The following is a 12,589-nucleotide window of genomic DNA, read 5'->3' on the forward strand; positions in this document are numbered from 1 at the left end:
AGGACCCAAGGAGGTTTTTTTATTAGAAAATGAAGCCATATCCAAACAAAAGGGGCAAAGATTAACTGTGTAATTCCAAAAGGGAGACACTATTTCACTTAAGACTTAAAAACCTATAACTCTTGCTCTTAAAAATACATTATTTAACTGTAAGAAATAAAGATGGTCATTCAGTGTGCAAATACAAACCAATCATTTCATGAACAAAGGTAAAAATGCAGTGAATTTAAAGCTACTATATCTGGAAATTGTATGTGTATGGGGGGGATGCAAACATTGCTGTCTAACACAGTATCTTTTTTTAATACTACCACTGGGGGGTGCAACCATCAGAAATTCCAACACATGGCAGCTTTTAGTCAAGGCTATCCGAGATAAAGCCCATTATAATTTACAACTCTGAGTCCAATTAATTTCCCATGTCACACAGTTCAGTATACACCTGAGGATGATTAATGTAGGGAATATTTTAAATAAAGATGGCACATTTTCAAAACACGTCTTGTTTATTTTCTGAAGCACACATCCAGTATCTAGATGATTGAATAAAAGAATTCCAGGACACTGAATAATAGAACAACTATCAGCAGGCATGGCTAATGAACCTTCCTCTGTCCCGAGGCCAGAGGCCACCAGGAGGAACACATCCGTCAGAGACAATAGAGAGTGAGAGGGGAAGGCTGTGTTTTCACATATAAAAGGAGTATAACAAAGCATTTTTTAGAAAACAATCTCATGAGAAGAAAAGCAGGGCAAAACTGAAACAAAAAACATGTCCAAGCAGGCATCTTAATAAATGGAATAATGCTTCAACAGAAGACAAAGAAACAAATAATATCCACATATTAAAAATGAACCGGCTAAAAATCCCCTAAGCCCAACGAAGAGCTAGAGAAAGAGCAGCAACTTTTATGTCATCAATACTTCAAAAATAGGTATCTTACAGTATTTTTATTTTCTCAGTGTCTTTATACAGAGTATACTCATATAGTTTCCGCTGACTATTTTCACATTCTCACCACATAGTAACAAGTGCTTTGAGTAAAACATTTTGAAAAAAAAAAAAATCATGCACCTTTTAATAGTTTTGTTGGCCTATAAAAAAAACGGGAATGTTCAAGGCAACAAAAAAAAGAATATTTTTCAGATTGTTGTTCCAAGTCATTCTCAAGTTCCACCTTCTTACACCGTCTGACTACTCAGATCATGCCTACATAAGCTTTACACTGTGGAGAGAGCAACACAAAACCATACAGGGCAGGCAAGCATCTCAACATAAAGGCTCCTAAACTCGTGAGTCCACAGAGGAAAGGCAGGCATTCTCCACTAAATAAGAAAAACCCCCACATGTATAAAAATGGTCTCACACAATGTCAGCGTGTCGACAGGTGATGCTTGTGAAAGTCAAACTGAGCAGGTCCTTGGAGGAAGAGTGTTGTCTTCCCCACAGCAACTGTTACTGGCTCGTCTTTTAGGCCATAATTCATTGGGGTTATGGTATCCGATAGTCTGCCCTGGTTGTGTCCTTCCCTCCTGGGACTGGCTGCTGGGGTTGGTCATCTGCACCACTGTGAAGGGGAGAGGAGAGTGACAGGCAGGGCTGGTTTTTGAGGAGCGCAGCGAGGAGGGGGGAGGCGACAAGAGAACGCGCCTCCACTGCACTGCACGAATGGCAACTGATCCTGAGATAGCAGGAGTCTGATACAAAAACACACCACAAAAGGCACTTTATAAAATGACAGTGCTTCTGTTCTAAGGAAATTCAAGTTGACAGAGTGAAAGAGAGTCAGAGAGCGTCGTCCCGAAAACATTCTCTTCAGTGTTAGACTAAAGCAAGAGATGGGTTTTTTTCTTTTTAAATCATATCAGCACAAATTCACTACTCGTGTCTCTCACGACCGCCTTGATTCATCCCCAGAGGGCTCCGGGTCCAGCACGGTGAGAGAACAAAAAGAAAAAAAAAAGAAAACGTCACACTAGAAACTCGCCACTACAAAATATAAAGCCAGAATACAGTTGCGCTGCAGCGGAAATTCATGTTTGCGGGCATCGGTCGCTGTGAGCGAAGTGACGCAGCCCATGTAGGGGTCTGTTCCTCACACGTCTACCATGGAGACTGCGTCATGTTCTTGGCCCCTGCCCGGTTTCTAGGAGCATCATCCAACCGACCCCGCCTCTCCCGACTCCTGCCGCAGCCCCACCTGGCCCCCGTGCTCCGCTCTCAGTCATCGTCCCCTCCCCCGTAGAGATCGGCCAGCTTCTTGAAGCGGGGGCCCCAGTCGTTGAGGTAGTCGTAGTCCTGGTCCCCTGAGCTGGTGGAGTTCAGTGAGCTGACAGATCCGGCGGTTGACCCGCTGCCCTCGTAGTCGAACACCAGCAGGGAGTCGTAGGGAGGAGCCGTGGGGTCGTTGTCTGCTGCCCTCAGACCCTGGAGACATAAAGGCAGATAAAGAATGAAGATATACAACCTCCGATCTACAGTAACATCATTTCCTGCTCTGTGTGGTTAGACCTACATACTCTCATGGTGGTCTTTTAGAAGCACTGGATTTAGGCCGGTCATTGCTCACCAACAATAAAACCGAGATGATGATATTTCACAGGTTCAGGTGGCCGGACTGTAAAAGTTGCAATAAACCGCGTCTCTTCTTGCTTACCCAGCCATTATGGTTTTACTGTTCCATCATGGTCTGAACGCTGCCTGAGCTGTGTACGGGGGACAATTATTTCTAACAGTATCCCTGCTGACGGGAGCACAATTCTGGAGAATGAGAAAAAAATCCCTTCATGTTGTGTAAACCTTTGTATGAGTCACATCATATAGGTCTGTGGACACCTCTATACTGCCCAGTTTACACACAGAAACAGTTATGGGAAGCATGCAACACCAAGACATTTCCCCTCATTGAACATTGAACTTACATCATTAATGAAGTCTCCTATATCTCCAGGGTGTGGCAGGCTGGGTCTGACGGGGTACTGTGACTCAGCGATCACAGGTCTCTCATCCACCCTGCGCACCCCCGCTGGCTTACTGATGATGTGATCTAAAGACTCAGGCTGCTGCAGCTGGCTCAGGTCATAGTCCTGGATGAAGGCCATAGAGGGAATGGTGAATGAAAATCAAGATTTTAACTTCTCTTTTGTTGAATTTTAAAGTATTCATTAGGGTCACTTAGTGATTCAACACAAAATGATTAACCTTTTTTTCTCTATATACAGTACTGGACATGCATTGTGTTTTAAATCTAGCCCGGTTTCCAAGTTGGCTCATAGACTTTGGTCCCACTGCCCCTCCTCACTGCCTCACAGACTTTGATGATCATTCCTGTTAAGTCTGGAGGGCTCAGGGCTGACCTGCAGAGGCATCTGTGCTGCAGGGCTTTCAAACAGACTTTCAGCCTTTTTGTAAATCTGCAGTGCTGCAGTCCTTGCTTGAGGGAATTACCCACAAATCCTAGTGTTCTACTGTTAGAAACAAGGATGTTCAGGGAAGTCTAACACTATAAAAAAAGAATAATACTGAAAGCAATAGCATCTGTGGTCAAACACTGCTGATCATTTAAACTGTAAGCTATGGTAAAATTCATAATATGAACAACAGACAGTGAAACAGGATATATGAGCTTTACACTTTACTGTCACACTGCTCTTAAAGTGTGTTCGCTATGCAATATGCTCATTCTCTCTTAAGAATGAAAATAAAGACACGGCAGCCATCTGATGCTAGCGTGTGTTTATGCGCTAGATATCTGGTGTGTGTGTGAGTGTTAAAATAGCAAGTATTTAAAATGGCATAATTAATGATACATTTCTGAATTAATGCAAGCTGTTGGAGCTTAAAATTGTTGCTTTATCTAGAAAGCACTATTAGATAAGTAGAGGAGGTGTGCAGTATGGGTATAGCTTATATATCTATTTCTACACAGAAAAGGGACTCTTCATTTGGAAAGAGTTGCACATCCGACTGTACTTGGCATTCAAGTCGAGCAGCTTTTTCAGCCCCAGAACTTGCTCGTAGGGCAGAGGGCAGATTTCACACTGAAAACTTTTTTCGAAGTCTAACTCACTTAAAAAAAAAGCTTTTGGCGAGCCAGCTGACTCAGACCTTCTCAATCCTGATGGTTAATCTTTTTATTTTATTTAAAATTTTCTGTTTCTCTTACTTTCTTTGAATATAACTTTATTAAAGAGTTAAGCGTTTCATCTCTTATTCATTAGATGTTTCATTGGTCCCGTTTCAGATGTGACATTTAGGGTCAGCTTTTATTTATTAATTGTGGAGTTGCACATCACTAAATCAACAGAAAATGAATTAATTACTTTTTTGAAGTCGTTAATTCAAAGATGCCAAATATTCGCTGGTTCCAGCTTCTCTCTGATGCATTTTTTGTCACATATGATAGTCAACAATTTTGGGGTTTGATGGTCAAATAAAACAATCAATCTGAATACATCACCATGATCTGTGGGAATTAGTTATTAATCAAGAAAATATCAGCAGACTAATCGACACTTAAAATAACTATTAGTTGCCGCCATAATTAAATGATCCATTTTATTGATTTTTAATTGTGTGGCTAGACAGACTCCCCAACTATGCTGTGTCCTCTTGGAAAAAACATTAGTTGGACTTGTGTCCCATTTGTTTCTTGTTACTGTGCATTGGGGACCAAACCAGTTTCCCTTATGGGGATTAATAAAGTTGTCAAATATAATCTATTAATACATTCCCGACCTTCCATAAAATACCGTAAATACCATCTTTAGCCAAAATATGTAAGATTTTCATGCCACTGCTGGTTGACAGCCTTTTAACTATGTATGTATCTATGCTTTTCAAACCATACCTGGTCCTCCTCTCCTCCTCCCTCCTCATCATATTTGAGGATGTTGTCTCTGACGTCGTCCTCGGGGTCGATCAGCAGGGGCTTTGCCTGCCGCTCCTTCTCTCTGCGCTTCATCCACACCACAAACAGCAGAACCATACCTGTGAAACACAGAAATGTCAGTAGTTGTCATAAAGAAAAGATGTTTGACTTACAAACTACATTTTCACGATACATACTGATATAACAATCCAAATAGTGCAAATGTTTGCTTGCTCCACAGTGTCGTACTCACTGAGCAGTATGATGATGCAGATGAGGATCGCGATGATGGCCCCGGTGCCGAGGCCGGCTGCTGCCACGGCCCCTGTGGAGCTGCAGTCCCCGCTATCGTCACAGGGACAAACTTTGACTCTAATCACAGAGCGGTTGGACAGAGGAGGGTTCCCCGAATCGGACACAATGATCGGGATCTCGTACACACTCGCCTCCAGGTAAGCGATCCTTAGCCTCAGCTGAGCGTAGTCACCTGTGGGAGTGGGAGTGAGATGGTGTTGGTGATGGAGAGAAAACAGCAGAAAGTGGGGAAAGAGATGGAGGGAAGTGAGTGGGAAGAAGAAGGAGAAAAGGGGAAAATTTGATTAGACAGTGTACTGCGGAGGAATTACATTTTGTTTACTGCAGGATATCATGTCGTCATGTGCGTAGGTACGAGGGAATGACACACCAAATAAAAGCTGCAACCAAACAAACTGCACGGCAATCATTCTGACATGTTTGTATGCGAGGAGGCATTAGAGATATAAAAAGAAAACAGAATGTGTAACCTTCAGCATCTATCACTCAGTCAAGCTAAGACAAGAGCCTCAGTGGGAGAAGAATCCAGGTATGTGATCAGATTTGTCCTCAAGACAACTGCTGAGATACATCCATCTGGGTGGATTAGGTGACAGATCGGCTGCTTGGGGGACAGGGAGATGAATGGATCTCATTTGTCACAAACGACGGATCGTACGTCAACACTGGATGGCACCCGCGTCTCTCACTGTGAGCTTTGTGAGACATTTTGTTAAACTTGGACTTCTCTCGCAGCTTACAGCAATCCCTGGTCCCCTGATTGATGTCGCCAGTTATTCTGTAGAGGGGCCTTTGCGTCCCATCTGTTACGTTTATGGTTTAATTCAGCTGGGGATGCTAAATATATCATTCCCAGATACCCCCTTAAATTATACATCACAGGGGGGGGGGATATTTGCAATATGAATCGGAGCTGCAGTGAAAACAATATAGAGCATTTAAGTACCGCTGAGTCGGGATATGGTCCAATTGCGGCGAACGCTGGCGGGGAAAGAAGGCAGCTCGAAGACAAAGGGCCCCACGTTGGGGTCGGCGTCTGCGTCCGAGGCTGTGATGTTGACCCTGGAGTTGGGGCGCGCGCGCTCGCACACCTGGGCCTCCCGGGGAATCAGCACCGGCGCGTTGTCGTTCACGTCGATCAGGTAGATCTGGAGGGTTCCTGTCCCGCTGGCTTGAGGCGAGCCTGAGGGCAGGGGAGAGTAAGGAGAGGAGGCAAAGAGATCAAAGGAGGAGATGGCGAGATAATAAGGTAGCTTTTCGAGAGAGGAGTGAACGGGCGGCGAGGCAGGGGAGTGCAGATGAAATGATTTGAAGATGGAGCACCAAAAAGGCAGGAACGGGGAGTTGAGAGGCAAGTGTGATGAGAAAGCAACACAATCGTGAGCAAAACAATCCTTCAAATTCAATGACATGTTTCTCGCTGATTCATGTGTGGAAGTGAGAAAATGAGGCGTGCAGGCAGAGAAACAATTTGGAAAGAAGAGAGGTTTTGTTTACTGAGGGGCTGAAAGTGGAGGGGCAATACTGTGTGCATTTGTACAGAGCACCCAAACAAAACAACCAGAACAAATGAAGGGACGCATACATTTTAACAGTCCTCGTTTTTAGATGTGGCTGCTCCCTGAAAGGGCTGAGGCGAGACTCGTTCCGGATGGGACAACGCTCACATAAAGATTGCTGTTATCTGCACTCCGCAAAGCCCACTGGGAAATGACGCTAACCCTTCACTACACCCAGCAACACAAGCTCACCATAACTTATTCAGGCTTTCTCACGGCTGCCAGGCCCTGAACAGAACCATCAGGATGGGAGACACATTTTTGATGTTTTATGCATTAGCAGCAAATCTCCTATGTGCTTTAATTACTGCGCATAACTGACTGAGAAATGTTGTTTTTCTGCCACATTGTTTCTGTTGCTGTCGGTGCTGTACAACATGGTGCTGGAAATAAGCGCCTCGTTGTTCTTTTTTTCAGCCGCACAGCTTGCTTTCAAAGAAGTGAAGTGAACTGGAAGTTGTCTTGCTGGTTTGCTTGTTTTATTTTGTAATGAGGTAGAACTCTAGTGTGAGGTTAAAGTCGTAAGTCTGACTCCATGCAGGTAACTGATTTTGTTGAATAGTATATTTTAAGGCCCTGAACATGTATTTTCTCAATCAACTTGTTACTTTGAGCGGTGGTGTTCTGCATATACACAATCAAAGTTTGGGTTATTTCACATGTGAGATAGTCTCAGCTGATTTGTCCGTGCTCATCTCACTCTATGTTGTGGCTGGGGTGATGCAATAACATGTATTTCCAAGCACCAATCAGGATTTAGCATAATTTGAATCCAAACGTGACAGTTATGGGGTTGTTTATTTATGTTGCCAGGCTGCGTTCAGAATATCTGATCAGACCACACAGTTAGAGTTAGAGTTATTGAGTGCTAAAATCTTATTATAAATAACACAGAAGGATGTTTTCTTGCAAAATCTCACTTTGATTGTCTTATATTTAGTCATTAATATTTAATGTGATAGGGAATTACTTAAAATGTGAAGTTTTCAGGGGCTTAAAGCTATCCAAGCACTTGCAGAAGTGTGGGCATGCTGCAAAACAAAGACTCATAAATGATAATCTCTCTCATTTTAAAGTGTTTGTTTCCGCTGGGACGCGGTTCAAATTACTGATATAAACATATGGGCAGAATTAAAATGATCAACAGACTCCAGTGTGCTTTAAAACAAACGGCACAAGATTAAGTTTGGATTTATTTTATTCTCTAGTTATGGAGAGATCTTTGAAATGACTCAATAAAAATCTGTGGATGTGATCAGATAATCCTTCTAATCTCCAGTGGTAAATTAAATAAAGTACAGCACTTCTACATAAAAATGGAGGTATTTCTACACTACTACATTTCAGAGGGATATATTATACCTTTGATTTCACAACATTTATGTGAGCACTTTATCTACTAGTTACTTTGAAGATTAAGATAATACTTGCAAAACACATCTGCCTCTAATTTCTGATGATTTTTTAGATTAAAGTAGATAAAACAGAAATAACCGAGCATCAGTAGCGTTCATTCACATGGTTTGAATCGATATCATGATATTTATAAGTGTTTACACTTTTTACAGTAACAATTTAGTTACAATATAGCAAATTAATGCAAAATCCCATGTAAAATAATAAAATGGAAATTAAATGTAATAAGCTATGTTCCACATCTGACAAACACAAGTATATCAAAACTTCAGTAACTAATTTTGGTAGTGTGTAAGTAACTGCCAAAAATTATTAACCCTTGTAATACAACAACAAGATGTTTGTATCCTCACAATACACTTCCACTTAAAGTCTATAAGGTTCTATTGATCACAAATAATAGCAATCACTCATAATTAGCCAATAACATAATATACAGTAAATATAAACCACTCTAAATTTCTGCTAAATGAATACTATCACTTTAAATTCTTACTACACTTTTGCTGATACAATTTAACTTTTACTTAAGTAAATGCAGGACGTTTGCGGGATCGTAACATTACGAACTACAGATGAAGAAAGTATTTGTACTGCTTCGGTAAACAAACAGACTGCAGTGATATATTGTAGCCTTGATATTCAGTTGACAACCCGCTGCCTACAGACTGTCAGCAAGCCGAACAAAATTCCTGATGCAATGCAGTACAGTCCATCCCAGTAGCTCATCAGTGTTATATTTCAACTGTTTCTCCTCTATCAGACAGTAACTTGGTGCATCAACTATGTAAAGGTCTGCTGCCCCTGGCAGGCCCCAAGGCCCATCGACCGTCTTGTCGGTTATGATTGGCTGGGTGCTTTGTTGCTTCTTTCGCTTTGCTTGAGTAGAATAAGTAAAGAGAATTTCAATCAAAGTGGAATATATCCCCTTGTTGACACTGGGCTCCGGAATCAATAGGGAGTCAACACTTTGAGCTTAAGTTGGTGTGCTTCGGGGCAACCAATCCCTCATTTCTCACTGGAGTAAAAGCACCTGGGTCCCTCCTACTTACACAAAGAGCAAGCACCTCTATTTGTAGTGCTTTAGTTAAGCTTCATACATTGTTGCGCTGCTGAGGCTGATACTCAAGACCTTCATTGGCAGATCCTGTTTTCATTTTTCATCCATCAGACGCAGGGCAACGAAGGTCGGTGCATATTTATGCACAGTATACTTCATACAGTACAGTATATGAACAGATCGTCCCACACATTCATTGTTCAAACACACTGTAGAGTATCCGCCAGGAAAGTAACAGTGTCATATTTAACAATACAATCTACAGTCATGGAGTTCCATGTCACAAATCCACAACTGTTTGCTCTGTGTTTGAGTAGCTCTGGTCCATAAAATTATTTTAATTTTAAGTAAAATGGGAAGCCTTGCTAATTTAGGTCATAATGAGTTTAGAGAAGCTAACCTATGTAATGCATTAGACCTGTGTTAGTGACAAGACGTATAAATACCACACAGTATTTATGCGTTTCCTTACTATTCAGGTGAGGTGTACTCAGGTGAATGAAACAGCTTACAAGGCTGTTTTCCAGTTTATTCAAGCAAATTAACCAGCAATGTTATGTCAAGCGACAGAACGACACCTTCCCTGAAGGTACGGATCCAATTTATAAAATAATGCATCATGATTCATAATGTGTTAGGATGATAAGTGCCACAGTAGTGAGAAAGATGCCAGTAAAAATGTGTTACTTGACTACGTTGTAGCCCATAATGACAGACACTACATTCATCCCGTCTGTGCTACAGTACCTTCATTTTAATAAACAGCCTCCTTTTCAGCCAGATGATGATCGATGTATTGTTATCAACATTTAAATATAGCTGATGTCATTTTTTGCAACGAGAACAAACCAGATTATGAGTCTACATTGGTGCTATGTCAGGCTGTTCATATGACGTAGTGGTGCTTTGAGCTAAATGCTAACATCAACATAACAAAAATGCACAATGCCATCATGCTGATGTTTATCACTTGTAATGTCAACTCCTTTTAGTGTGTTAGCATGCTAATAGTTGTTAATTCGCACTGACACAAAGTACCACTGGGGCTGATAGGAATGCACAGGTATTTGGTCACGAAAGTTTTGCGACCTGATGATGTCGCTGGATAAAAACTATTTCTTGAGATTGTTTGGTCAAAACCACAAATGCCAACCTCATGGTGGCACTCGAGAAAAGGCAGGGGATCACCAGAGAAATCAGGATTGATCTTCTTGGGACCACGAACGTCTGTGCCAAATGTCCGGGCTATCCATCCAATAGATGTAGAGATTTTTTTGTTTAGACCAAAGCGGTGGATCGAAAAAATCGTGTCCTACTGTTTAAATATAAATCTAGAGTCACAACACACACAGTCATCGTGACTTACCGGACTTACCATTGTCGAATGCCAGGAATGTGGCCTCGTACACATTGTTTTTGACGTACATGGACTCTCGGTCCAGCAGGGCCATGGTGGTGATCTGACCATTGGTCCTGTTGATCTTTAGCCAGTTAGCTGGGTCTGACAACTTGGAGTACCTGTGCACGCACACACACACACACACACACACACACACACACACACACACACACACACACACACACACACACACACACACACACACACACACACACACACACACACAGAAACAGAGGGACAGAGTGAAAGCCAGATACTTCATTAATCCAAACACAAATAATACAGAAACTCATGCCAGATGTTGACTTTTGCAGCCAACTGTTACTTGAATTCCAGCAGCTCTGCATCTTTTATTCCAAAGTACCCATCATCAGGTTGGATGTTCATTACCATAATAAGCAATACCAGGCGAGCACCTTTGATATATTACAGTGACATGGAGAGCAAAACATATGTTCACCGAGCTTATGATAGCAACAGCTCATTAGCACGAAGACCGATGAAAACCTGAACCCTGCATGCAGAACAGCCAAACAGTGGTCTTAACAACATCACCGCTCTTTGTACCCACACAGCCGCCATGGCAACTCTCATCGCTGTCACCGGTCGATACGTCAGCGGAGTGGAAAGTGACAGCTGCAATTAAAGTGTAGGAATCCCATTAACGACTCTGACGAGTCCTAACAACTTGTCGAGAGGAGGAAGCGCTTCCCTCTCTCGGGTCTAATGAGAAATGTTTAATTGCGGAGAAGCGAGAAGTCTCACTAGAAGGTTAGATGGTCAGCGTGTCACCAAGATGACAGGGGGTGGAGTTGAAAGATCGGAGCAGACGGAGAGGAAAAGTGAGAGAGATCAGAGGCGTGTGTCTGAATGTAAGCATGGTGGGTAGAACACTTGATGAGGGGGAAAGGGGGCTTATTTAGAGTGTGTCGGAGGCTGACACTGCTTAGTTTGAGCCACACAGGCATGGAGAGAAAACTAATTCCACCTCCAGCTAAAGACATACACCACTAGGATGGTGCACACTTAGTAAACAGGCAGAAAAAAGGGACATAATGAGAGATAGCATACATAATATTTTTCACATTTTCTTGTATAGAGCATTGAATAAATAGAAGAAAATAACTCTAATTTCTAGTGAAAGAGTTGTCATGTAGTGTTAGTCAGGGTCTGATGTTACCCTGCATGTTAGATCCTGGCGCTTGCGTGTCATGCCTGGCACTCTCATCTCCTTCCTGTGCCAACAAGATGTCACCTCCTGCTGTCTTCATGAGCAAAGTGTCTTAACCCTTAATGTTCTGTTTGGGGCCCCAGAGACTCATTGCCCTCATAGACAGCTAAAAAAACATGCCCTTCATTATAGTTTAATCAGCTGTGATACTTCATGACGGATAATAAATGATTTTTCCATTCAGAATATTTGGGCATTTTAGTGCATGTCTCTGTTGTGCATCACTGGCGAGCAGTTACTGCATAACGCCATTCCGACCCGTGCCGATGTCGCAGAAGTGCAAGGCCCACCCTCGTGCTGCTGCTCTACTAATGTGCTGCTTCTGCTCTGCAGGCTGTGTGTACATTGTGTAAATGTCAGGATGTCTCGACCCATGCTGATTCGATTTTGACCTTTCTTTTTTTAATTTGTCTCTATTGAGTCTTCATGGAAGGGCAATACTGAATTCTCAGAGTACCACTTTAATCCTAAACCCAGGCTTTAAACTAAGACCTTTAGAAGTGAGGAACAACCAACGTGTCTTCTCTCCGCAGGGTTTGTATTCTAACACTTACAAAAAAAGAGAAACACATACACAAACAAACACACTTAAATTAGCTCATGCTGCCACTTAAATCACATCTAACAGTAGAATCAGCTGGCAAAAAGGCTCGCCCTCACATCATCTTTCTCTTCCACCAGAGAGAGGAAAAAGCAAGACATTCAGAGACTTGAGCTGGCTCCTCTCCCATCCGCTGC

At 42.3% G+C, this 12,589-nt stretch overlaps 1 protein-coding gene across 1 annotated transcript in view; it reads right to left on the reverse strand.

Annotated features, from left to right (window-relative positions):
• Positions 1 to 507: 507 nt before the first annotated feature.
• The window catches only part of cdh4 (cadherin 4, type 1, R-cadherin (retinal)), a 186,951-nt gene continuing 174,869 nt past the window's right edge, over positions 508 to 12,589 (reverse strand). The window contains exons 12-17 of the mRNA XM_054616471.1: positions 10,597 to 10,739; positions 6,133 to 6,369; positions 5,125 to 5,358; positions 4,851 to 4,990; positions 2,923 to 3,087; positions 508 to 2,428 (exon numbers count right to left, since the gene is read on the reverse strand). Coding sequence (XP_054472446.1) covers positions 2,222 to 2,428; positions 2,923 to 3,087; positions 4,851 to 4,990; positions 5,125 to 5,358; positions 6,133 to 6,369; positions 10,597 to 10,739 — 1,126 coding nt within the window. The 3' untranslated portion in view covers positions 508 to 2,221. The remainder of the gene's footprint in view (positions 2,429 to 2,922; positions 3,088 to 4,850; positions 4,991 to 5,124; positions 5,359 to 6,132; positions 6,370 to 10,596; positions 10,740 to 12,589) is intronic.

Source organism: Anoplopoma fimbria, chromosome 17 (genome assembly GCF_027596085.1).
Source record: "Anoplopoma fimbria isolate UVic2021 breed Golden Eagle Sablefish chromosome 17, Afim_UVic_2022, whole genome shotgun sequence".
In the NCBI taxonomy this organism is placed as follows: Eukaryota; Metazoa; Chordata; class Actinopteri; order Perciformes; family Anoplopomatidae; genus Anoplopoma; species Anoplopoma fimbria.